General features: G+C 39.1%; 2 protein-coding genes across 7 annotated transcripts in view; both read left to right on the top strand.

The window, feature by feature from the left end:
- The window catches only part of ZC3H7A (zinc finger CCCH-type containing 7A), a 28,004-nt gene extending 14,425 nt beyond the window's left edge, over window positions 1-13,579 (top strand). For 4 of the 5 annotated variants that reach the window (XM_053957838.1, XM_053957841.1, XM_053957839.1 and 1 more), the window contains 14 exons: window positions 172-379; window positions 1,360-1,424; window positions 2,122-2,314; window positions 3,953-4,114; window positions 4,746-4,942; window positions 5,178-5,275; window positions 6,297-6,478; window positions 6,996-7,072; window positions 7,627-7,760; window positions 8,161-8,266; window positions 8,789-8,897; window positions 9,703-9,836; window positions 10,171-10,334; window positions 11,572-13,579. In XM_053957838.1, coding sequence (XP_053813813.1) covers window positions 172-379; window positions 1,360-1,424; window positions 2,122-2,314; window positions 3,953-4,114; window positions 4,746-4,942; window positions 5,178-5,275; window positions 6,297-6,478; window positions 6,996-7,072; window positions 7,627-7,760; window positions 8,161-8,266; window positions 8,789-8,897; window positions 9,703-9,836; window positions 10,171-10,334; window positions 11,572-11,761 — 2,019 coding nt within the window. In that variant the 3' untranslated portion in view covers window positions 11,762-13,579. Of the gene's footprint in view, window positions 1-171; window positions 380-1,359; window positions 1,425-2,121; window positions 2,315-3,952; window positions 4,115-4,745; window positions 4,943-5,177; window positions 5,276-6,296; window positions 6,479-6,995; window positions 7,073-7,626; window positions 7,761-8,160; window positions 8,267-8,788; window positions 8,898-9,686; window positions 9,837-10,170; window positions 10,335-11,571 lie in introns of those variants that run through there. The other variant, XM_053957842.1, reaches the window with a different exon arrangement.
- Window positions 13,580-13,980: 401 nt separating this feature from the next.
- Window positions 13,981-26,118, top strand: part of TXNDC11 (thioredoxin domain containing 11) — a 28,766-nt gene continuing 16,628 nt past the window's right edge. The window contains exons 1-4 of one of the 2 annotated variants that reach the window (XM_053957263.1): window positions 13,981-14,126; window positions 18,557-18,773; window positions 19,481-19,578; window positions 21,447-21,576. In XM_053957263.1, the coding sequence (XP_053813238.1) occupies window positions 13,981-14,126; window positions 18,557-18,773; window positions 19,481-19,578; window positions 21,447-21,576 (591 nt within the window). Of the gene's footprint in view, window positions 14,127-18,556; window positions 18,774-19,480; window positions 19,579-21,446; window positions 21,577-26,118 lie in introns of those variants that run through there. The other variant, XM_053957264.1, reaches the window with a different exon arrangement.

Below are 26,118 nucleotides of genomic sequence, written 5' to 3'. Positions count from 1 at the left end.
GCTTGGTTACTGCAGCTCTGTGCAGGACTGTGGTGTACCTGTCGTTGATGTTTTTCAGTAGGTTTACAAAAACTTTGCAGAAACTTGACTAAAAGAAATACTGTGGCAGATTATATTCTTGAGGCCCTTCTTGCTTGGGCTGAACAGTCTTTTTAAATTTATTTTTTCCAGCAAACTACAGGAGCCAGAGGACCCATTCCTGCAGGGAGTGTAGCTCCTAGTGTACCTTTCTCTGCCTCTTTGTTGGGGACGCTGCCAGTTACTGCAGGATTTGTTCCTCCAGCTTCCCTTTCAGAAATCTTTTCACAGCCTTTGGCTTCTTCACTGGAAAACTTCTGTTCACCATTAAGCACTTTTTCAATCAGTGACCCAAAAGGAGGTAAGAAATTAGTCTTAATAGTTAACCTTTTATGATGATGAGAGTTGTGCATGAGCCAAGCGGCTTTCCTTTTTAACAAATTAGTTTTCACAACTATTAGTTATATTTAACACATAACATTTGAGCTGTGCTAAGTTTTTGACTGTTGCTTGCATACAAGAATTCATAAATAAAGCTTTTGTTTCCTTGGGGTCTCCATAAGCATGCTCCAAGCTCCCTCCGTGTAGTTTTTCTGTATCTATTATGTAAATTTATTTATTTCAGGTGAATAAGTTTAAAGAAGAAATACTATTCCCTCAAACTTTTTTTTTTTTTTTAACAAACTTGCTCTTACAGCTTAAACCATTTGTCATGATTTGGCAATAAACAAGAATTCTAAAAGGGTAATGTAATTGTGTACGCTGAAAAGATACCAGTATTACATGCTTGGATTCAAACTGCACAGACTATAATTATGTAGTGAAATCAGGTATATGAAATAACAAGATACAAATAACGAACTACAAAAGATAAAATAAACCTTTGTCTTTAATTACCAGTGTTACAGGACTATGCTGTCTTTGGAACAAAGCCAGATTTACAAAATAAAATAAAAAATTGAAGAATCCTCTTACCCCTCTTTCATGTCCTCATTTTTTTCACAGTCAGATATTGTTTATCTTGCTGCCCTTTTTTGTACTGCAGAAGTATTTTCATGTTGCTTCAGTATCTGCCTGTGAATGTGTCTTCACTATCTGCCAGTACTGCTGGTGGTAACCAGGTGTATATTTTGAAGATGATTGCCTAATAACTTTTCAGCCCTTACGTTTACAAGGTGCTTTTACATAATTAAAAAAAACCCTAATTGTAGCAAACAAAAAAAAAAGTTGGTGTTTGTCAAAAAACCCAAACCTCTGATAGTTCTCAGGAATGATTAATTATTTTTTGAATGGGATGTTCTCAGGAACTCATTTAATTAAAATATCTTTTTATTCCTTTAGACATCTCAAGTTCAGCTTCTAGAGATGGAACACCAACACTTAACAGCAATAATTCCCCATTGTTTGTACGTATTTTTCATGTTTTTGTTCACACCAGTTCAAATGTTAACACCTTGGAGGCTTTACACAGATCTGAATTTTTACAGCTGAAGTTTCTATTTTTAGAAAAATAGCACTTCTGCCATTAAAAGTGGGTCCTGGCTGTGAGAACTTAAAGGAATGGTAACAAAAGAAAAAAATTAAGCAGGTTGTTTTATGTATGCAAACTTTGACTGATGTCACAACCATTATTCCATTTTGAGAAACTTGCTGTAAAATACCTTTGAATTATGAAATAACTAATCTAAAATCCCTTATGATCTGAGTGCCAAACACTAGGCATCCTGAAGAACTGTCCTAGTACAGGAACAGAGCAGATGCCTCTGTGTGTCTGCTGTATGTATTGCAGTCATGCTGTGCATTTTCAGTCACGCTGCTGGCAGTGATTGCATGGGGAAGGGTGGCATGAAGGACTGCATCCTTAGGAGCCAGGAGGGAGTAATAATTAGCCTTACAAGGCTGCTGTTCTGCCTCTACCTGGTTGGCTCTTGTTTTATGCTTAGTTTGTGCTATGTATGTGGCCTTTGTAAAATCTCCATGTCCCTTCTCAGATGTGTGTTTGAAGTTCATATTATGGCTTTGGAGAAAAACTTCAGTAGGTTAAATTTTAATTGTAGATAAATGAATTCTATGTATCAAGTAAAATACACTTTCTTTCAACAGATAAATGGTCCTAGTAGTTTGTTTGGGTCCGAAAATTACATGGGAATTGCAGGCCAAACTAGAAATGACTTTTCCAATGTTTTTAGCAGTACAACTGCTAATATACCTGTATCTCCGGCACTGGCGGGAAGGAACCCACTGGAAGGCACACATGAGCTAAGACAAGCCTGCCAGTTATGTTTTGTCAAAAAAGGTAAGGAGCTATTGGACTTCATGAGGTTAATTTTTTTTTTAATTAAAAAGCATACATTTAAAATCTTCGTGTTCATAATTTAACACTGTTGGCTTCTAAACCATGTTAATCCTGAATTGTTCTTTGCAGATGTAGCACGATTTTAGGATTGGTGAAATATTTCAACCACTGTTTTATTTTCATTCCTCTTGTCTTTATTTCTTGTCCTAATAGATTTCTTGATTTCTAAACCCAGCACAAATCACCACACGCTTTCCCTGTGTGTAAGGTCATTCACAATCTGTATCCGCTTTCCTCCCAAACCCCAGGGTACTGTGAAGAATGACACCTTTGCTCAAGACTAAATAAAACTTGCAATACTCTCTCTGATTGGCCATGGGGAGTTGAACTGCAGTTCAAAGTACCTGGTAACCTTCACATCCCATCTGTTTTATTGTTCTTTCAAACTAATTCTAAATCATAATCATGAGGCTTCCAAACCTTTGTAATAATTAACTCAACTGTACTGACTTAAAGGAGCTTAGCCAGTATTGGTCATTAATATAACTAATCTTTTTAGGCCTGAGCTGTTGCTGTTAAACAGAGCCATATTCTAAAGGCAACGGCTTCTATTAAAACTAATCTTAAAAATAAGCATTGTGTTTGAAGTTACAGGTATCATTGATATCGATATACTAATAAAGAATTGTATTGAGACCTTTAGGAGATAACTATTGTACCCTGAAGAACTTCTATCCTAGTTTAAAATAATTTTTACTAGAAAAATCTACAAAGTTTGAAAAACCATAGAACATGTTCTGCTAAAGCTGGAGCTATAACATATTGGTGAAAGTACTTAGCATGTTCCTAGCTTCACTTTTTATGTCAATGCATCTACTTCTCTGTTTCTTTCCATCTCTATCAAAGCCTTTAAGTGTCTCCTACTTTTACTGCCTTTTGAAATTACTGTTCCATCATCTTCTTGTCCAAAGACAACTGGGTCATGCTCTTGTTTTTCTGTCTCACAAATAACAAAATTCACTGAGCCTTGCTCATCTTCAGATGCTCTTCCTGATGTCTTCATTTAGTACCATCCTAAAGACAGAGTTTGAAGCTAGGCATATATTTGTTTCCAAAATCACAAAGTTCTGGGATTGGTATTTATCTTTTTGGCACGCGTGAACTTCCTACTGAGTGTGTTTTGTCTTTGAACATAGTACCTCTCCTAATAAAAGTTGAAGGTTAAGAGAGCCATTTACCGATCACTGGATTTCACTTGCATTGACCTATTATACATAAGCAATTTGAGTTTTAAACTAGTGTTGTTGGAATGGATACTTTGTAATTTGAAAAAATGCAGCGATTTGCTGACCCCAATCAACCTTAAGGTTGTAACACAGCGTCCCTCCCCAGATATGAAATAACTTGTGGGTTTTTTCTTGCTGAGACTGCCTTTTGTAAGTATTTGGGGTTTTTTTCTATCTTGCTCAACATGGTGGTTAATGACTTTTGGTTCTTCAGAGCTGCTGGTGCAAGTAGGAATTCTGTACAATGTGTGTGTGTACTTTGCTTTTGGGCTTCTGTGCCAGTGTGTGTATGGACATGTTTATGTTTGATGCAATTTATGCAAGTACAAGCACTTTTCTGTGATTGTTTCAGGTCCTAAATTATTGGATTACGCTTACCATCCCAATTTAGAACATAAATGTAAGAAGGATATTTTAATTGGCAGAATAAAAAACTCTGAAGATAAATCATGGAAAAAAATACGTCCAAGACCAACAAAGACACAGTATGTGGGACCATATCATATATGTAAAGGTAGGTGTTACAGAAGGTGACATGGTAATGCCCATGCTCAAAGTAATGCAATTTAGCTTTTCTATAGTGAAGTATAAAAGGAATTTTTATTTATGCTTATGGGAGGTGGAGAAGGAAGTTTTGGGTTGTTTATAATTTCAAAGGCGGTAAGGAGAGCTATATCTTGACCAATAATATGAATATTTAGAGAACAGGCAGTGTACTTCTGCACTGTTCTCCATTAGGAATAATTTTGCTTTTGAGAATCAGATGATTACTGTTAAACACAGCAATAAAGAGCATTTTTATTAGGCTTTCGCAATATGAACCTCTAATTAGGATGTAAGCAAGATTGTGGGTTAATGAACAGCTTTATTTGAGCAGAGGGTATTCTGGGTTCTCGGCATCCTTGCCCTAGATTTGTGCAGGATAGCTGACAGAGGTGTGCATTAGCTATTTTGAGGACTTTTACATTTTCACCAAGTCATTCAGCATAAGGTTTTGCTTCTGTTAGATTTAAGTGACAAATTTACAACAGATCTCTGTAACTTCTTTATTAAAAGTATTTGAAACTGATATAGTGGAAGTTTTAAGATGAATTTCCAAAAAAAGTTGTGTAAAAGCAATGCCCTGTTCGATGCTGTCCTTTGAGATGTGGCTGCTGAGGAGGAATGCAGGTACCCAGGCCACTGCACGTTTGCCTACTGCCAAGAGGAGATCGATGTGTGGACGCTGGAGCGCAAGGGAGCCTTCAGTCGAGAAGCTCTTTTTGGAGGACCTGGGAAGATCAACTTGACTGTGTCCCAGCTTCTTCAAGAATACCACGGATTATTTATGTTTCTTTGTGAGGTGCTGCTTTATTTCTCATAACACAATAAAAATGGTAATAGATAATTAAAATACGTGGAAAGAAATGCTTTGGTTCGTGCATGACTATTTTGTAACTTTTGAAACAGATTTCAGTAATTATCTGGCTGCCTTTAGATTAGAGAGTAAATGAAGTATCTGTTAAAATCTTTAGGGTAAGGTATGTTTTTAATTGTCTAAAATATATACTGTAAAATTACTTGTTTTTATATTCCAGAAATGTTTTGATCACAAGCCCAGAATAATAAGCAAAAGGAACAAGGATAACTCATCTTCTTGTTCTCACCCTGCTATGCATGACTTTGAAGATAACAAGTATGTTTGAAATACCATCTCTATAAGTTACAATTTAAAAGCAAAGGCAGTTTTTAATACCGACTTTCATTTCTTACCTGTTGGTCAGTTTCTCTTCCCTGCTGGTTGTTATGCTTTGCCAGTATGGGCAAGACAGATTTAAAGAGCAAGGTTTGACAAATGTAACCAAGTTAAAGTGAGCTATTTCTCTATCAATTATTCAAAATTAGTGGTGTCTACCCTCATCTTTAAATCTTATGGGATTTGGTGTCAGGTTGTTAATAGCTTATCTACCTGTAATACCTGCTGTATTGCTGTAAATAGATGTGTAATTTTAAATTAAAACAGGAACGAACTTCTAAGTTGCTCTTTCTTTGATATGTTTTGCTTATTTTGCTGTAGTTTTAACTCAGGTTTACCTTAATTACAGTGTATAAAATAGACCATAGTCCTTATTAACTCATTTGATAAAAAAAGTATGAGGAGTGTCCTTAATTATTCTTGGGAAGTTTAAAAAGTTTTTTTGTTGTAATAGTATAAAATAAGTTTTGGAGAATTAAGAGACTTTTGTATTTGTATGATGTAAAAGTATGTGGGAGCATTGGAATTGCTTTGTTTGTATTCCAGTTCCCTGTATTGAGGAAGCACTGCTGCTACAAGAGCTAGGCTGTTACTGTTCTGCATCACCTCTTCCTTAAATGGTGCTCTGTAAATATTCCTTTACAGTATGTGGGTTAGTAATTAGATCAGGATACATACTTGAAAGTGGGCATGATCTGCTTTCCTTCTTGGAAACCAGTGATCCAGCTGGATTGAATTCAGTAATGTTTTGCAGAACAGGGACTCTGGATTCCCAAGAGTACTGTTTGGTGCTGTTTAGTGTGTTTACTCAGCCTTGAAACAATGCTTAGATGTGACCTCCTTCTGGAAACTTCCCTGACTTTCTGATTTCAAGTAAAAAGTGTTTAAAGGATATTTGAACAAGCTGTGGTGAAGGATGGTTATTTTAAAGAATATCTAAAACTGACTGTTTTCAAAACAGGTGCCTTGTCCACATTTTGCGAGAGACTATGGTGAAGTATTCCAAAATCCGTCCTTACCAAGTTCGGTGTCAGCTTGACCTGTGCAGACATGAGGTGCATTATGGCTGCTTACGAGAGGATAAATGCTTTTATGCTCACAGTCTGGTAGAGCTTAAAGTCTGGATAATGCAAAAGGAATCAGGTATATTTAATAAAATGCTTACTTTACTCTTCATTGTATTGCCACTTCTTCATTATGTTGACTCCCTCTGAAATTAGCAGCTTGGGATCAGTGCAGGAAGCAAGCCAGGAGCAACCTGGTGCCTCTCAGCTTGCATTTTGGAGAGGTACATACAATGTAGATTTTATAATTACATTGGCATTAGAACTCCAGTACATTATGTTTAAATACTGAAAGATGCACCTTAACTTACATGAGCAATCTGTAATTCAAAAACCTTGTATGCTTTTCCATTGGGATGATACAGACAATATTTCTGTTTTGGATGCCTTCACAATGTTTTTAAGGGTATGTGTGTATGTATGTATATCTGTGATGTAAATGTATGTAATGTATATCACATGTGTGGGAATACTTACACAGTACACAAAAAGAAAAGAGGATCAAAGCTTTGGGGCTTCAGTAGCATTCCAGTTTGAGCCTGTCTGTGAGGCTGCAACAGTCATAAGTACTCAAAGACTGTTTCCTTCCTTTACAGGTATTTCACATGATACTATAGTTCAAGAATCAAAGAAGTACTGGCAGAACATGGAAGCTAGTGCACATGGATCACAGGTATTTTCATTTTTCCATTCAACTAATTTTGCAGTGACTGTGGTGATGATACTTTTTTTAATGTGTGTATATAATGCAGCTTATTTTAGAAATTACTTTTTGAATGATTTCCAAATAATCACTTTCAGTGTAGACTTTCTTCAGCTTGCTCACTTAGACTAAAATACCTGCTCTGCTGCTTTGCAACTCCTTTTTTGCTTTGCTTGTTCTGTCCCAGGGCTAACATAAAATGTAAATATAAGTTCAAAGTCAGCTGCTCTAGGGCAATTAATTATCTTTTCAATATGTAGCACTTTTATGTGTTTAGTTTGTACATATTATCACAACTTCAGGGTACATATACCTAAATCAGAACTAAGTTCCATAAAAAATTGCATTTGTTTAGAAATGTCTAGTTTGAAATGACAAGCTGAGCTATTACAAGGCATGCAGTGCGATATCTGCTTCCCAACATGTGTTGAAATCTCTGCCCTAGGGGGTAATTAATAATTATGTATGGATTTCTTCGCAGATAAAAAATACCTTTTATTGTTGTTGGGTTTTTTTTGCTTAAGATTCCTGGGAACCAAATGAAATATGGATCGCTTAATTTGAAGATGAAGTTTGTGTGTTGGCAGTGCTGGAGAAATGGTCAAGTTAGTGAGCCAGACAGAAACAAAAAATACTGTAGTGCAAAGGCAAGACACCCGTAAGTGAGATCAAACAGTGAACATTCTACTGTTTTGTCAGCCATTTAAAACCTCATTTGGGAAGCTGTTGATTCTTAGGAAAGAGTCATACAAGGAATTTTAAAAAAAAACCCAAACATACTGAAGTAGAACAGAGTTATCTCTTTGTGGTATGCTAATAATTGGTATTGAGAAAACACTTTGATGGCTACCAAAGCGTTTGTGTTTTGGTTTTGGAGGGTTTTTTTTTTTTGTATTAAAGAGTTTTGGTCAAGTTTCTATAGAACTCATTAAATCTTAAATATATGGTGAAAGCTTTAAAAATAAACTGACTGAGCTTTCCTGGTTCTGCTTCTGTGCAGAAATTGTGATTTTTTTTTTTAATAGTGTATTCTTTCATTGAATGCCTGTGGTTTCCAGATGGAGCAAAGATCGCCATGTGGTGCTGGTAATGTCTAATGAACGTAAGAAGTGGATGACCATTCGTCCTCTGCCTGCAAAGAAACAAGTGCCTCTGCAGTTTGATGTATGTTAACCTAAAACTAATATTTTGGTTAAGAAAATAGATAATAGTCACTGGAAAATACTAGTAATTGGGCTGGTTTCATCTCATTTCATTTCATTTCATTTCATTTCATTTCATTTCATTTCATTTCATTTCATTCTGTGGAAATTCCTGTGGGAGTTTGTAGGAAAATGTTGACAGTGTTTCTACAATGTTCAGCCTTAGAAAAGCACTGATCTCATGTTACTACTGAAGTCCTTACTTGTCAGTGGAAGTAAATATTTCTGAAATAATTTATACATATCTGGGGTCTGGTAGTGTGGTAGGAAGCAAAAACACTCACAGTACTTAGTTCCAGCAGTTCTCTTTTTCTAACTATAAATGAAGTTTATTTTTTGTAAAATAAACATTTTTATTTTTCACATTATATAAATGTTTGACTTGGAAGGGAAACACTATCCAAGGCTGAAAAGAGTATTAGAAATTCTACTAGCATTCATTCTGCCTTATATTCTTAAGGATTTCTTTAAATTCATGTTCCAGTTGTGCAATCATATGGCTTCAAATAAGAAATGTCAGTATGATGGAAACTGCTCATTTGCTCACAGTCCTGAGGAGAGAGAGATGTGGACCTATATGAAGGAGAACAGCAGTAAGTAGAAGACTAAATCTAACATGTTGTAAATCCAACTGTTCTGCTTTTCATTCTTGTACTTCAATTACTTTTTAATCTAGTTTCTTTCATTATCTCTTGTAGTAAACCTTGCATTTGAATTTGAATAAACCCAGATCAGGCATTCAAAAATAGTATTAAAGAAAAATAGCTGTACTGTGTATTCATTGCTTGATGAGTTTTGTAACAATAGTCTGTATTGTTTCTTCAGGTGTCTTAGAAATATTGATCCTTGCAGCAATATTAGTTGGTGTTTGTATTGCCATGTGCACACACATGGATTCATGGAACCACATATGGGGGAAACTACTTGCAGAACAATTCTCCCCCAGTGTACTTACTGGGAATCACAATTCACTTTTTGTTGCTGACTTTACTATCCCATCAGTGTTAGTGGGGAGAAAGCATCAAAAATCAGAAGCAATAAATTACATAAATGATCAGATCATGGTCTGCAAGAAAACACATGAGATTAGTTCTTTGAAATTCAGTATTGATATGCAGCAGCAGAGTTGCTATCTGTACTTTGGGTGCCCATTCAGAAACCTGTAATCTCTTGCTGTCCCCTCAAGAGGCACAGAGAGCTCTTGGTAAGTAGCCAGAGATGCCTCTTCTCCTGGCTCTTAATCTCTGAACTGTGTAACTGTCAACATTTGTTTCCTTCCCTTTTTCTTCTTAGAATAGGTACGGACTGAATTATACTCACAAACTCAGTCGTTTATCTAGTGTTCTCAAACTCTTGCCTTAATTGCTAATTACTTATTTTAGCTTCTGCTCTCATTAGTTCAAGACTTGGAGCAGTTGTATGACATATGGCTAAAAACTCAAAAACCAGAAAAAGGAGATGATACAGCTGCTCAGGCAAACAGAGAAAATGGGAAGCAAATTCATATGCCAACTGACTATGCTGAAGTTACAGTAAGTAATCATGGGTATAATCCAAATCCAAGCATATGGGGGTTTATTGGGCCTTTTTTTTTTCCCAGTCAGTAACTTAGGTTGTTTCCCTTATTTTCTTGGTGCTTTCTTAAACCATAGATAACTATACTAAATGTAACTGACACTGTACATCAGTTCTTCTAAAGCCAGTGGAGATCATAAACTTTAGGTGATTGTTTAAATAATTGGTCTGTTTAGGTAAACAATATCCTTCTGGCCAACATAAAGAAAACATTCAAAATGTATTAGGAAAAGTTCTGTCCTTACAGCATTGAATTTGCAATGTTTTGTTTTCAAATTCCTTATAAAACAGGTGGATTTTCATTGTTGGATGTGTGGGAAGAACTGTAATAGCGAGAAGCAATGGCAGGGTCACATTTCTTCTGAAAAGCATAAGGAGAAGGTTTTCCACACTGAGGATGATCAGAACTGCTGGCAGTATCGCTTTCCAACTGGATATTTTAGCATTTGTGATAGGTATGTCTTTTGTAAGATGGCAAAAATGCTGAAAAATGAAAGCTCATACTTTAAATAAGTAAGGCAGTTGCTAGTTCTGACAAAGTTTGTAGTATTTCTTGATTTGCATACATCTTTCAACAAGGAATTAAGTAACTAACAGTATTTAAACATGTTAGAACTCAGGGAGTGACAAGGTGCTTAATTTTGGAACCAATTCACTGCCTGTGTGATGTTAATGAATGGTAGCAAGTTCATTGCAGCTGTGTGAATATTGTTGGTATTATTACAAGTTTCCTTAGGCATCTGCCTATTAATTAGAGCCCAAAATCAGTACCTGGCTGGACAGTGATACTGGAGTTTTAAGGCAAGTAGAAATGTTGTTAGCATCAAACCAAATTTGTTAAAATTGAGTATTTGTAACTAGAAATTATTTATGACCAGGTAGAAGAGGACTTCCAAGATATGTTGTTTTTTCCCAGAACTGGTTGTATGTTCTGCTGCTCCCTTTAATTCTTAAGTGCAGCCTGTTTTACCTGACTTCATTAGATTTATTTTTTTTCCTTCCACTGTTGGAATCTTTTTGGAAGGCTAAAAACTTTGGAATCGAGCATTCTGGAGTTTAAGCTTCAGTTTGCTGGTACAGATGCCTTTGTTACTCTGTTTTCACTTGAAGATTTTGAGTGTCTTGAAGATCTTGAGAAACTGCATAGCAAGTTTCATATGCAGTCTTTGCATGGAAACTTACATGACCCTTTACTAACTTTTTAAGTAGCATTCTAAATGTATTTGCTATGAACATAACAGACCTTCAATATGCAGCATAAAGTGAATGCAAACTGGCATGTTAAGGCGTTCTGAGTATTCTAACCTCAAATTTAGTTAACAAGGGTAATTAATTAGTTGGATTTTTTAAACCATAGTCATTCTCTAGCTTAGTGAGTTAAATGATAAGCTATTCATTAACATTATGGACTTGATGGTTTCAAGCATTAAGTGTCTCAATCTAAGTAGGAACATGAAGAATAGAAAGAAAAGAGCTATCTGTTGTCCTCTGTATATATTTGTCAGCTGGGAAACAAAAGTACAACCAAATGCTAAACAGAGTTAGTGTCATCTAACTTGTAAAAGTATATACTCTTCCAAATTTTTTTCCTTACTATGCAGTTTATTTGAAAAACATGACCTGAAGAAAATATAGGCACAGTAGTGATCATGATAATTCTATGAAAACACTGTTCAAAATCTGTCTTAACAGATATATGGCTGGTACTTGCACTGAAGGAAACAACTGTAAATTTGCCCATGGAAATGCTGAACTCCGTGAGTGGGAAGAACGAAGACGAGTTTTAAGAATGAAACTCAGCAAAGCAAGAAAAGACCACTTGATTGCTCCCAGTGATAATGACTTTGGAAAATATAGTTTTTTGTTTAAAGATTTAAACTAATACTGAGATGACACATACATGTTATCAGCTGGAAGCATAAACCAGAAAATTTGACAATAATCAAAAGCATGTGACAGAAAAGCTGCAGGTTTTCTGCTTTTATTGGCATACATTGTTCCTCCTGAACAGCAAAGTATGGTAGATTTAGGGGGATGGAGCAGACCTGTCTATGCTCTCATGAAACAGAGTGGTGATTAAAAAAATCTGAAGTATTATGTGCTTACTCACCTCCTGTTGGACAGAAAGTTAGGCAATAGAAGGGGGGAAGAGTGGTTATAATATCTAGGAAGCCCCCTAGTCTCAGACCTTCAGTTGAAAAACTTTAAGGTATCAAGGTATTGCAAAAGAGAGTGTTAGTGGGCTAAGAAAATGATGGATGAAAATTCTTCAGATCTTTTAATGGAGAGGATTTGTTTAAAACAAAGTTTGCTACTTATCTATATGTAGGTTGCTAAAAATGATTTTCTTATTAAAGATTTTAAACAAAATAACCATTTAACTACAATATACGTTGAATGGGTATTTTTTCTCTATTTGTATGTTTCAATATAATTTACTGAAAAAGGATCTTGAGAGGAAAAAAGTATTAATTTTTGAAAATGAAGTAGTTAAAATTCTGTTTCTTGGTCTTTGCTGTTTAAATGATGATTTTGAAAGATTACACTTGTATGTCAGTATTGTGTATTATTGTATGGACTAATGTTACCTGTAATAAAGAGAACTTTACACAAAGCTGTTTTCTGCATGTAGCCTCTCAGGATTGAGATTTTGTAAAAGCAATGATTTGCCAGTTAGCAAAAGCTTGAGCACCTGTAGCTAAACATTCACTGAGTTGGTATTTGTGTTGCTAGTGGCTTGTTTGCAGTTCTGTATTGTCATAGTTCATGGCATCACTGAAGTAACAGAAATGGCCAGTAAGTTGTGATATAGGCAGGCAGTTTGGAGCTACGTGGTGCTGGGACACGTTTTCAGCCTTGGACATGGACATGAATCACTGCCTCAGCTGCACGGTGGATGGTGCTTCCCATTGCCTTTCCTGCAGAGCACAGGAAATGGAAAATAAGTTGCAGGCTGAGGTGACTCCTGACTGCTGAGCCTTTGGGCTTTCCAGTCACTGGAGCTTCTGTTGTGTTTTGGCTTCTCTGCAGAGCCTACTTTCAGCTTTCTTTGTGTTTGCTTATTTCCTTTTTTTTTTTTTTTTTTTTTTTCCTCAACTAAGTTTCTTTCAGCCATTCATTCAAAATAATTAAAACTAGATTTCTTTTTCTCTCCCTCCTCCTCCAGACTTCCCCCCACCCCTTCCAGGTACTTTTCTCTGGTCCTGGCTGATCTTACATAATTAGAAGAGCTTTAACAATGACCTCAGTAGTTCAAATGTAGGCATTGGGCATACATTAGCTATGTAAAAAGTGTTGAACCAAAGTTCAGTGATAACCCATAGAGGACATGGATACTGTGTCCCTTTCACTTCACAAAAGCACAACAAATTTGAAACCAACACCTCGTGTGCTTCAGCCATAGGTTGGGGCTCTTGCGAAGTGACTGCTCCCCCCAGGCTGGGCTGCAGTACACCGGAGTACGACACTAGCTTGGTGCTTGAAATGCCACCTGCTGCAGTGCTGATTTTTTACATTGTAATAAAGTGAGTGTGAGACAGAGTACTGTGGACAGTGTTATTTGTGTGACAAAACCTGATTGTATCGTGTGCCTTTCTGAATTGTTTTCTCAATTTTATGCTTTCGTTGTTTAATGTAAGTGCTCTGTAAATCACTGGAAGTAATTCTAGACAAAACTAAACATGACATCCTTGTTCTCTAAGGCCGGTGTGAAATCTTTCCTGCTGCGGGGTGGGGCTGTTGGGGAATAGCTGCCGGGGGGGGCTCGGGGATTATTCACCCGCTGTTCCCGGCCAGGGGACTGGTAACGGCGCCGATGCCGAACGCAGGAGGCGAGCACAGCGATCGCCGTCCCGTTTCTCCCGGTGCCGAGCGCAAGAGGCGAGCACAGTACCGCCCGTCCCGGCTTTCCCGGTGCCGCGGGCAGGACGTGGAGCGCCGGGCCGGCTGTGCGCCTGCTCGGGCGGGCGGACGTGGCGGCGGCGGGTTGGCGGGCGGAGCGGCCGCCCCGCCCGGGCCGGCGCGCCTCACGGGCGGGCGGTGGGAGACGTGTGCGAGCGGGAGCGGCCCGGGGCCCGCGGCCCTGCCCCCCTCGGCCGGGCCATGTCGGTGTGCGGCGGCCCCGGCGACGCGGCGGCCCCGCGACTGCGGCCCCGCGCTGCCCTGATGGCGCGGCGGCCCGAGCTGCTGTGCGGCGCTGCCATCGTGCTGGGCTGCGCCTTCCTCATCGCCCTCAAAGTCACCTGCAGGTACCGGCGGGAGAGCGGGCGGACCCGGGGCTCGGCCAGGGGGGAGCGGCCGCCGGTTTGCCGCCGTTCCCAGAGGCGGTGCTGCTCCGGGGCCTGGGACGCAGCCGCCGGCGGGGCCTGGCGGGCCGGGGTCGCCCCGCGGCGCCGTGTACCCGCTGCGGCCGGGCCGCGTCGGGCTCGGGCATCCCCGGGCTGGGGGACGGATCCTCCTCCCGGGCCCCACCACAAGCGGTCCCCAGGGCAACTGCGATCGGTCGCGTGTCGGGGGGACGCCGTGTCTCCCTCAGCGGGATGGCAGCGGGGCAGGCAGGGGTGATAAGAACGTGGGTGGGGAGGGAGCGGAGTGTTTTAGGAGACATCTGCCCCACCGCGGGTGTCGTGCTGTGGCGGCAGATTCACGGCGGCACCCGGTTCTGAGGGTAGTATCGGAATATGCAGGCGGTGTCTGAGAATGAACCAGGCTCTGCTCGGTGGGGCTCAGGTATGGGACATGGGGCAATGGGCAGGAACTGATGCCCAGGAAATTCCACCTGGACATGAAGAAGAACTTCTTCCGTTAGTGACCGGGCACTGGGACAGATTGTCCAGTGAGGCTGTGGAGTCTCCCTCCATGGAGATATTCCGGAAGCATTTGGACATAATCTTCTGCCATGTGCGCTGGAATGACCCTGTCTGAGCGGGGAGGTGGAAGCAAAGGACCTACTGTGGTCTTTTCCAACCTGACCCATTCTGTGGCCCTGTGACAGGCACGTTGTTGAGATGGAGCTGCTTTTGCTCATCTCCAGAGGTACCTGGGACCTCGCGCTGCCGCAGAACGGCCGAGGGGGCTCTGGGCTGCAGCCCTGCCCTCAGCGCTCTCAGCATCGGCGGGCGCCAGACGAGTCTGCCCTGGTTCATGTGTTGGTGTCATCACCTCCCTTTGCCTGCACCTGCTTCGGGCACAAAGATGTACTGTGGTTTTCCTGCCAGTCTGGTGGTGGTCCTCTTGGGAGCTGGAACTTTCTTTGCAAAGGGCTCTCCAGTTCCTGTTTGCCCGGAGCTGGTGTACGTGGAGCCAGGAGATGTTTGTACTGGAGGGGCGGTGAGCACATGCTGCTCGGTTCTGGAGCCTAAACCAAGATCTAAATCTTCTGGATGGGTTTTAGGTCAAGGTGATTGTTTTGTGCTCCAGGTCATACTATATTAAGAACATCTACTGCGCTTGGGGTTTAATTTTGAGATTAGGAGAAGGCTAAAAGGTTCTGATTATGTCCCTGTTCCCCAGCATCTGACAAATTTTTGTTCCACAGGTACTTGATTCACAGGTAATGCATCTAAAAAATGCTAAGGCTTTCTTTGCTTACGTGTCCACAAAGGGTGTATTACTTGAAGCAGAGTGAATTTTAAGTCTGTGTATGAGTGCCTCTGAGTAGCTGTGCCTCCATTCCAGGAGACTGTATTTCACAGTGATGAGATAATGTAGATGAAATTGTAAAGCTCTTGCCATATTTCAGAATGTATGGTAAAGGAATTCTGAACATAATCACCTCCCTGGTGTTACATTACTAAGAAAACAATACTTTTTTTATATACTTACAATGATGCTTCCTACTCTCCTGTATTCAAAACCTGCATATTCCTTTCATTTTACTGCTAGCTGTGTTTGGAAGCTCACTGACAGAATGTGATTGGAATGTGGTTCTCACCACCCTGTAATCTAGAAGTTTGATTAAAGGGGTTCAGCTTTTCAGACTGTAGTTAAATAGACTAATATCAGTTAGGTATTCCCTCTTTGGCTGCTGTCAGAAATATAGAAAATTAAGGTGTAAAAATGCCTTGTGCAATTTGGAGCATGGTTAATTGCACATGTTATCTATAAATACAGGACATAGTTTCTCACCACATGTCAGTGTGATTTACTAGCAAGACACAGCACCAGGGCATAGGTACTACCTCTGCTCTTACAATATATAACTTTCAATATCAATGGATAAAAAATACAGAAAGGGGAAATTCCTGTACTGCAAGGCAATCCATTAGTGGGATTTGATGACTTGCGGGTTTATAGTGACTCAAGGAATAGCCAAATGAGACCTGACCTAGCATGGGTTGTTACAAAAAGCCTGTGGTCTAGAACCTGAATTATTTCTGGCACTATGCAAATGTCTTTAAAACAACTCCACTCTCAGGACTGTGCAATCAAAGGGGCTGCTCATCCTTTTGGCACTTGCATGTGCTTCCGTTTATTACCAGGTTGTTCTCATAGAAAGTTTATGTTTTTGTAGGCTCTGGCAGCAGCTAAATAATGCAATCAGTGTTTTAATAAACAGTTTGTGCTTATTATGTTTGTGTAATTGTTTCTTATGTAATCCTCAGTTTATATGTGTGTAAATTTTAGGGCTTTTCTTAGGGAAATTAGTCAAGGTGTTCCATTATATGTTTGGTATTGCAGAGGAAGACAGTACTTAGCAAATCTCCTTAAGCAGCTGTTAGCTATTGATTTATTATGTTTTGGGTTTTAATAGTTACTGGAGTTTTTATCATATTTGAAGGTAGTCATGTAGTTTCTGACTCACTCATGTCATGGGACTTCTGCTGATGTGTTCTACCCATTCTTAAATTCTGAGCCAATTCATTATCTAATTTTTAAGTCTTACGCTGTAATTCTTGAGCCGATCATCCTCTTTCTGTTTAATTCAGTAGAAGAAGCAGAGGTTTTAAACATATTGATGTTGTCTGTTTTCATTAAACTAGATGGAGAGGAGAAATCCTAGCTGCTGTCTCTCAAGAAGTGTTGTGCTTTCAGCAGCTGATCAGCCTGTGTGTGCCAGAGCTCACAGTGGAGCTGTGTCCTGTCCAGCTGGCAGGCAGAAATCATGGGAAGAAGCTGCAGTTTGGATAAGCTTGGGGTGCAGGAATGGCTGGGAACCAGAGGTGTTGGTTGTGAGGTGACTGAAGAACTTGAGGGTTGGGAAGGAGGTGCTGAGATGGTGGCTGGGGGAGAAGGGAAGGAACATAGATAGAAATCCATAGAAGAAAGTAGATTTTTGATTATCTGTGTAAAAACATTATGTTGTGAGTGGATGAACTAATGAATTACAAACAGGAGGAACCATTTAATATTTTCGAAATTCTGATTTTGAAGATCTGATTTTGAAAAAAAATTCTCTTATATACAAATTAAGAATTTTTATAACTTGTGATATATACTGGGGGCAATTCTAAAATGTTATCGCTTAAGTGAGTAGCCTGGAAATTAGAGACAAGCTACAATACAGTTTTTTGCTGTATTATAAAGACAAAGGTACTTCTTAAAAACTAGATAGATTGTAAACTTTGAAAGTGTGGCAGAGTTTTTAGGAGGTTGCTTAATATATAAGTTTGACAGTGTTCAGGGCTCAATAATTTTATCACAATTAATAAAATTTTAACCTGACAAGGATCAAATATCAGATAATAAGATTTTGTATTAGCTTTTTATTGCAAGAAAGTAAAAGAAATGCACACAAAGTAAAGAAATGCACAGTCTTTCCTAAAACTTCCAGTCCTATTATGAACCATGGCAAAACTGAGCATGACAGTGTTGTCCAGTTTTCAGTCTGGTTTACTCTAACGTAGACATAGCTAGTGAAAAATTTTTAAATGAAGACAATATAAAAAGACAGTATGATCATTCACTTGCATTTAAGGCAGATTATACCATGGCAACTTCTGAACACCTGGGAAGTCCCAAATTCTGGATTGTTTGATTGCTGATTGGATAGAAAGGGTTTCTTGAGTATTTGGTTTACTTCTTTGTATTACTTACTGGCCAATCTAATTTCTCTTTAAAAACTTCATTTGTCATAATCTCTTTAAATTTAGACTCTCTCTTTGTTGATACTGTTCTTACATTGATGTGCCCTGAACAGTTTGCAGTCCCTTCTCTGATCAGTAAAATAAACTAGCACACATTTATATATCTTTTCCTAATACCATATAAAACAATGGAAGTATAGAATACTGTAAAACAAAGCACAAGGCAGGGTAATAGGCTCTGTTTATATGAACAACACATCACAAAATTTTATGACCAGTATCTCTTTTCTTGTCAGGGTGCTGTTACCTAAAGTACAAATGTTAAAAGAGGATGAGGCCAGGAAAGAAATCAAAAGAAATCACTTTTCCTGGTAATTTATGCTCTACAGCAACCAGCCATAAGAGTGTGAGCTAACGTACCCATAAATACAGTGCATGGTATCAGAGTGTGACTTTCTAAAGCTTGTGAAGGGTGATTTTTATAGTATTTCATGAAACTAACTCAGATAACATAAATTGTAGTCATTCTGCATCAATTTCTAAAGTTTTGTCATTGTGTGACTTTTGCTAAGAATAAAACTTAGGGCTTTGGGCACACTTTTTTAACTACTGCTGTACTATCTCATTAACCACTCATAATTTTCTTCCTGCAGCCGTGCAAAAGATGTAACAATGCCAGCGAAGCTTCCAGTGAATTTCTTCTCCACAAGATCTCCAGTGATTGATCTTTTTCGGGGGCAGTTAGACTATGCAGATCAGCTCCGTCAGGATTCAGAAATTGTGCTGTATTTCTTCTATGCGCCATGGTGTGGGCAGTCCATTGCAGCGAGAGAAGAAATAGAGCATGTGGCCAGCAGATTGTCAGACCAGGTAACTCCAGAGAAAATACCAATCTTAAACATGACCTGGTAGCTTTTCAGTGTCCAAGCTGATGCTGATTTCTGTCTTCTCATGAGAAATAGTAGGACTCGAACGCTCACATTTTAGGGAAACTCATCAGTCACCTTAAATTTAATTTAGCATACAGAGTGGTAGAATAAATGGAAACAGCCAGTGATTCCTGCTCAGTTGTCTGTTATTTCTGCTTTTAAATGGGGAAGTCTACAACTTTCTTCTTGTAAAGTGTTTTCAGATTTATTCACCTGCCTTCAGACAGAAATTCCATGGAATTTGCTTCCAGTTCTGGGATCCTTGGAGACACTGGTAATCATATAAAGTTTGTAACCATAGCAGTGCTTTCAAACAGTTGAGTGCCTGTGAATACTTCACAGGTACAGCTGTCCTAAACCTCTACTTGTTGAGAAAGTAATTAATGTGGGTTATGATTAAATTAATAAACTTGAAGGATTTAGATTAAGAAGCATAAAAGCTAAAAGAACAGTGACCAAAAGGATTGCTGTTGCAAAATGACAAAAAGAATTTAAAAAATCTGTCTGTGACAGATATGGAATACCGAGTTGAAAAGGCCCTGAAAATATCAGATGAAATGGATTGGAAAAAGTACATCAAGTACATCTTGGATAAAGTAGGTCACAGTAATGTACTTTGTTAGCTGTGAATTTTTACGTGCTTTGCAGGTGCTGTTTGTGGCTGTAAATTGCTGGTGGAACCAGGGGAAATGCAGGAAGCAGAAGCATTTCTTCTATTTTCCCGTGATACACTTGTACCATCAGAGGTAAGATTTCATATGTACAGTCCAGGTTTTTTATTGTTGTTTTGGGAAACAGAGGTATTGTATAAAGTGCTGCATTTTGAAAATGTTACATTTCTGGCTTCAGTAAATAGTTTTTTGGTAGATTCTAGGTGAGCTCATCCTGTATGCTCCTCAAGTGCCAGGTAGGGCTGTAACTGTCAGTTAAATGGCTGGGCAATTCTTAGTCCTTATGGAAATTTTGGGTTGCCTTTGCATCTCCTGTAACTTCTGCCTCCAGTGAAAAGACTTCACTGTTACATATTAATTTCAGATGTCTACTTGCTCTGTGGATGGCTTATAACAACTGGTCCTAATTTATGACAGGATTAAAGAATGTACCTAAGGGTTGTTGAAGTTAGTGGAATTTAAGTGCGTATTTAAATTGCACTACATAGTGAAGACCTTGTTCTAACTTTGAACTTTGCACTCACTTTTTTATTCCCCCGAAGCTAAGATATCATTGTATAAAATTTTATATAATCTCACTTTTATTTTTTAGTATTTGTATCTATTATCTGTTTTTTTTTCCTCTGTGTGGAGTAGAAGGTAAGGAAACACAGTTTGTAACACTACACAAAAGTGTTCATCCCTTGTGTTTTACTTTCTATTTTGCTAGTCTTGAACTGCAGCTCTCTTTCATTACAGAGGCTGATTTTGTTTTTTGGGGGGAATTTATGCATTGAGGAGGAACAGTCCTGGTCTTTGTTAACTGAATGTGTAATAGACATGAGACACTGGCATAATTCAAGCTGTAATAAAAGAGCCCTACAATCCCAGTTGGATGTACTTTGAAACTTTCTTGACCTTGAAATTATGACACAGTAGATGGATGCACTTGGTATCATCAGTAGCCTTAAACAGACTTGTAACAAGATGAGGTTTAAATCCCTATTGATAATTCATAAAATCCTGAAGGGCAGTGCACCCCTCATGCCTCAGATACTAAACCTCACATGTGGTGTCCTGGGCATGTAACATGCTGAGCTGTGATTCTTGCTGTGAAGACAGAGGTTTGTAATAAACTGATGTAGGATGTAGAATGATCTAGTGGGCTCTAGGAGACCATTTTGAAGCACCTCAATACAGGTATCTCAGTGTGAGCTGGGTATTTTCCAGTGTATCTGTATGTACAAGCTATATTAAAAATGCATCACATTAAATTCTTCAGTGGAAATGGACTAATTCTTTATGCTCTTTGTATTTGATTTCATGTGGGACAATGATGCTTTGTGCAATCCATTTATAATTAGGAGGAGAACCTCTGGAATTTGCAGCTGCAAGCTCCAGCCCACCTTATGTTTTAGCACTGCCTAATGTCATGTGAGCTGTTTTATCATATGGCTGGGGGGAATCTGGAGCTTTGCTGAGTCTGTTCATCAGCAGTGCAACCGAATTTGTCCCTGCTTTACTGATTGCTGCTCATAAAAGCCTGTGTAAAAATATTGCACCTTTTCAGACTGATAGTGTTTGCGACACTGAAAAACAAGGGAAAATAGTGACATTTTTCAGATCTGTATTTTTAAGTCTTGTGTGTTTACTTCAGAAAAAGTAGAAAAATACATATACGGTCATGTAATTTATATCTGAGTTTTACCAAATTCTCTAATGGGACTCAGAAGTGGTCTCCATCCCTCCAAGCTCATCTACACTCTGCCCCTTCCACAGATACTCTGGCGCTTCCCTCTGCTGACACAACTCCCTCATCAGTTACAGAAGCCACTGGTAAAACACAGAGAGCAATTTCCTAGAGGCTGAGCATGCTGTCTATATAACTCCTATCTGCCACCCCCAGGAGGGACTCTCTACTGTTAATTTAAGTCTTAATGTTCTATTATTTTTTTTGGTACTAGTTTTGGACCAATTGAATACAAAGGCCCTATGAGTGCTGTTTATATTGAAAAGTTTGTTCGCCGGGTGATGACACCACTACTCTACATCTCGTCTCGATCAAAATTGCTAGATTTCCTCTCAAATTATGAGGTACTTGTCTCTCTTCTCTAGCTTTACCACTGTGGTTCAGAAAGAGTTTGACTTGTTTAAGGATTACATTTGATCTACTCCAAAGTACTAGTTTATTTTCAGGATCCTGAAATCAGTGCCCTATAAAATTGTTAAAGTCATAAAAATATGAAATGACAAATTCATAATGTTGATTCCCTGTATAGTTACTATTATGATCTAGTGATGCTCTTAATTTACATTACTTTAGTATGTAGAGACAGCAATTAGAGTTGTTATCTCACCAAACTGTTACATAGAAACAAGAAAGAAGGGAGAAATCTTTTCACAAAAATCTTGCAGTCTAAGTTAGGACAGCATTTGAGAAATACATAATCATTACTATAATTTTTTAAGAATAGTAAGCTTTTCTAGTAGGATAAGTCTTTTAACTGAGAACAAATATGAAACCAATTGAAGCAAGGGCTCCTAATCACTTTGTATGTGGTAACTTGATGATTTTAATCCACTGGTACATGTTGTTTTATTAATTTTTGTCTCTTACGTTCAGGGGTGATGAGATTGGTAGCAATACTGGTGGAATAACTTCCAGTTAGACAGAATGTGCTTACAACAGAACCATTTAAAATCCCTTTATAACTGTTGATTCTTGCAGTGCACAGTGCGGAAGTACCATAATCTTACTAAAGCCCAAGCTGTTAGAGCAGTGTGGAAAACCTGGTCAACCAATCAGTGCTGTGGCAGTGGGCACAGCATGGGAGGGACCCTCCAGTGTCTGGGACTGGAGCAGATCCCGTGTGAGCAGTGCACGCTGCAGTGCCTGGTTCTGCTGCAGGATGGAGCATGACCTGTGCTGTTCAGTGGCAGCTGCCACAGCGTAGGGACACACCTGGGGAGCTCCCCTGGTAGGTGCTGTGCCGTTCATGCCAAGAACTACTACTGGGTTTGGTTTTCCAGTGTTTTAAGCAGGGACTGTGAGTTGGGAGTAGTGAGTTGTGGCCTGTCTCTGCTGCTGGTACTTTCTGTGAGATCACAAGCAATTCTGTTGTTCTTCCATTCCTTCGGTTTTGCTGTTCTAAAATTCTAAAACATTTCTTTGCTTCTTACAGAGATTTCAAGAAAGCCATGCTTGGTTTTTTATGTTATGTTATTTCTTGGTAGACTGCAGAAAGTAACTAATGAGCGTATTGTCATTAAACTTAAATTTGCTTTACAGTTAGAGGTGCACTTCCACTGGAAAAAGAATAAGAGAAAAGACAAATTTAGGGGGCAACAAAAAATATTTTTAAATGCTTAGCAGTTGAACAGATATATTTTTTTCTGCATTCAGACTTTTCCCCCTTTCTGTGGTTGAAATTCTGTGGCTCCAAGTGCTGAGTTGCTGTTTATGTTCAGCATTTGTTGGTTCTTTTTTTTTTCTGAAATGACCCAAGAGCAGAGGCTGCTTCTGTTTATGTTGCCCCACAGTCATTCCTGCCTGAGGTTCTGTCCCAGACCATGGCTCAAGGTGCTCAGTGTCTTTCTTGCAAGAGGGTAAAGAGGGGATACAAAAGTAACAGATAAGATGACAGAAACAATTGTTTATGAAGATGGATGCAGAGAAAACCATAGACACAAAGGAAAAGTTAATTTTAAACTGGAAATAAACAGGTTGTTTCATCACTTCAATCAGAAATGTGAACGTTTTACAATGTTTTCCTTGCGAGTTGAGAAACTGATACCTTCTGTAGGAGAAGATACAATCCAGGGGTTAGTCCTGTGTTTAAGAAGTGAGAAAGTTTGGGGAATAGAGTAGGTTATGGGAAACTGGGACATGTATGGCACAAAGTAATTGCTATTTTGAGACCCTTGCCTAGTGTCTTCCTTTGACTTTTGAACTTCTCTGTATAAAAAATACTAATTTTTAGCAGAAGGGAAAAGACAGAAGACTGTCAAGGATTCCTATTGGGAACTTTGGCCGCTGTCTGCTGGTGGATCAAGCTTTTGTGATTGCACTGAAAAGCTAATTAATTTCAAGCTCAAAATAATTTGCAAGATCTGTCATCATCACTATCTAATTTTCACTCCTGTGTTCTGATAGCAAACGGGTTCTGCAAACTAGAAGAGATACTGATGAACAGAATCCCGTTAAATGTACAAACCGGTGCTGTTTGCTACTTGGTCTTTTGTTCGTTCCTCGACCTAGTCACGACTGTCGTGACATGCCAGTTGCTCTCACTAGAGGGCGCTCAATCCCCATGAAAAAAAACTTGTTGCGGACTGGAAAGTTGAGATCCTGCATTCTCTGATACTATTTAAGGTTGGTTTCGCTGGGGTTGAGGAATGATACTAGTGTTAAACGAGAAATGGATAAGAATTAATTTTTGAGAGCAAGGAAAATGTGCCTTTTGGAAAGCAGTTAAAATCTTGGAATGTTAAGGAAGACCTAAGTTAAGTGAGCAGAAAGATGTGCAGTTTCTGCCATAACTCAAGGTACCTGTGAGTATCTGTAATCGGATTTCTTCTGTTTTCTTAACTGCAGAGATGTAGTTTCATTTTAATCCAAACTGGCATGTCTCATTCCTCATCTGACTGCCCCAGCTGCTAGAAATGGCCTCAGCCTCCTGAAGCACAGAGGAAGAAACAGGAAGCCACTGTAGTTAGACAAAAACTTCACTCATTTATGAATATTAAATGTGTTCAGGGAATTCTTCATTTTCTGGCTTCAGGAGCAGTAGGAGAGGAGTTGGTCTGTCTGGGAGGTGGCTGCTGTTTTTCTTAACATGATGTCAGCTTTCTGCTTTGCTCTCTTTGTGCAGGAATGCTTCCTGAGCATCAGCCAGCTGGGTACATCTGACACAGACAGAGATTCTGGCTCTTGTGTGGTGCCTGTGTTAAATGATGGTGTGAAAATTTGCTTTCAGGTCTGGGTACACAGTGATTTTAACATCTTTGTAAAATGATGTTAAATGTAAATTTAATCTAGTATCAGTCAACAGTTTCTTTGCATTTCTACAGTACAGATATAGTGGTATGTAATATTGGTTCTTCTCTTCCCCAGAGAAGACATATTCCTTTCCTCTTGCTCCTGGCCTTCCCATGTTCACAGATAAAATGAGCAGGAATTGCCTGCCTGCACAAGTCTGAGACTCTGAAAAAATCACCTCCCTTACTTCAATGCAATATGGCCAAAACATTTTTTTTAAATTACAAATTGGGATAGAAGTAACTGGAGTATTAAAAGCATTTATGCAGTTGTAAACTAATCAATTGCAGTGGGATTTTTCCTGTCTTCTGTTCCCATTATTTCACTTTTTTTGGCTTTTAAATTTCAGAGCTTTTTCATCACAGTCATTTAATTCTGCCTTTCTCAAACTCTTCAAGTCAGTTGTAGTTTCAGTGACTCACATCAACCTTTGCAAGTGTTGTTACTCACCCTTTTCTCCCTTTTCTAAAGTGCTTATAGAAATACTGAACTGCTTGAGTATCAGTACACATCCTAGCTGGCTATCTTTGGCTGCTGAAAAACATAATTTTTTAAGTGTTTTTTGTCTTTCTTACTTTCCTAATCTGGAAAAGGGCCTTCCATGTTACTTCTTATCACCTTAGTTTCTTCAAGAGTGGTTGGTAGCTTCTTCTAGACTTCAGGGGATTACAGCATGCTGCATGGAGTCATCTACATGCTTGCTTATCCCTTCCAAAAGTTGTGATAGGTTTGAGGCATGGTACAGTAATAACACTGCTAGCTTTTCTCCAGTAGAAATTACTCATCTGAAAACCTCTGTTCATTCTTAAAGTTTCCATGAATTTGCTGTTTGGTAATTGTTGAGATGCTTGGTGAGTCTGTTACTTGATTTAATTGCATCCCACATCACTTTCCATTCCTGTGGTGTAGAGACCAAGCAAGAAATAGGCTTCACTACAGTTAATGATTTTGTATTTCCATATATGAGTTTCATTAGGAGATAGCACTAAGAAGTCTTCACTAATGGACATCCTCAGGTTTGCTCCAAAGCCCTTCCTACAGACACTTGGTTTGAGACAGGGACAGAAATCGTTTCATGGAAAGAAAAGCTCCAGCAAGCTCCACTGTAGCAGTGCCCATGCTCCTAATGCTCCTGAGCACCCCTGTGTCACATGTCAGTGCTCATTCCTCTGATTTTAGACAGCAGCAGGTTCAGCTGAGTACTCCTAGGTGCTCACAGCACACCATGGTTGCCTGGAAGCAGCTGCTCATCAGTAAGAGATTGGATGTAGATGTCCTCCTAAACTGTTTGCTAGCAGCTGTTACTGAGTTTTGGAGGGTCTTACATGAAAGAAGGTGGGAGTTGTTGCTGTCAGCTCTTCTTGGCCTACTTGTATTCCAAACCACGAACTTCTTGTTCACATTGAGATACGTCTTCTGTGAGACTTGACCCTCACTTGTACAGAGCAATTATTGTCATTAGTTGCAATACCTGGAAGTATTCAGTCTTGTTAAAAACTTCATTCTTACAGGCAGGAAAACTTTCTTGGTGCTTGAGAAGAAATACAATAATTTAGTCCCTTTCCTCCTATGTATAATTGAACCCTGTAACAGGGCAA

Source organism: Vidua chalybeata, chromosome 16, assembly GCF_026979565.1.
Source record: "Vidua chalybeata isolate OUT-0048 chromosome 16, bVidCha1 merged haplotype, whole genome shotgun sequence".
Taxonomy (NCBI): Eukaryota; Metazoa; Chordata; class Aves; order Passeriformes; family Viduidae; genus Vidua; species Vidua chalybeata.
This window is presented reverse-complemented; position numbering and strand designations above follow the sequence as displayed.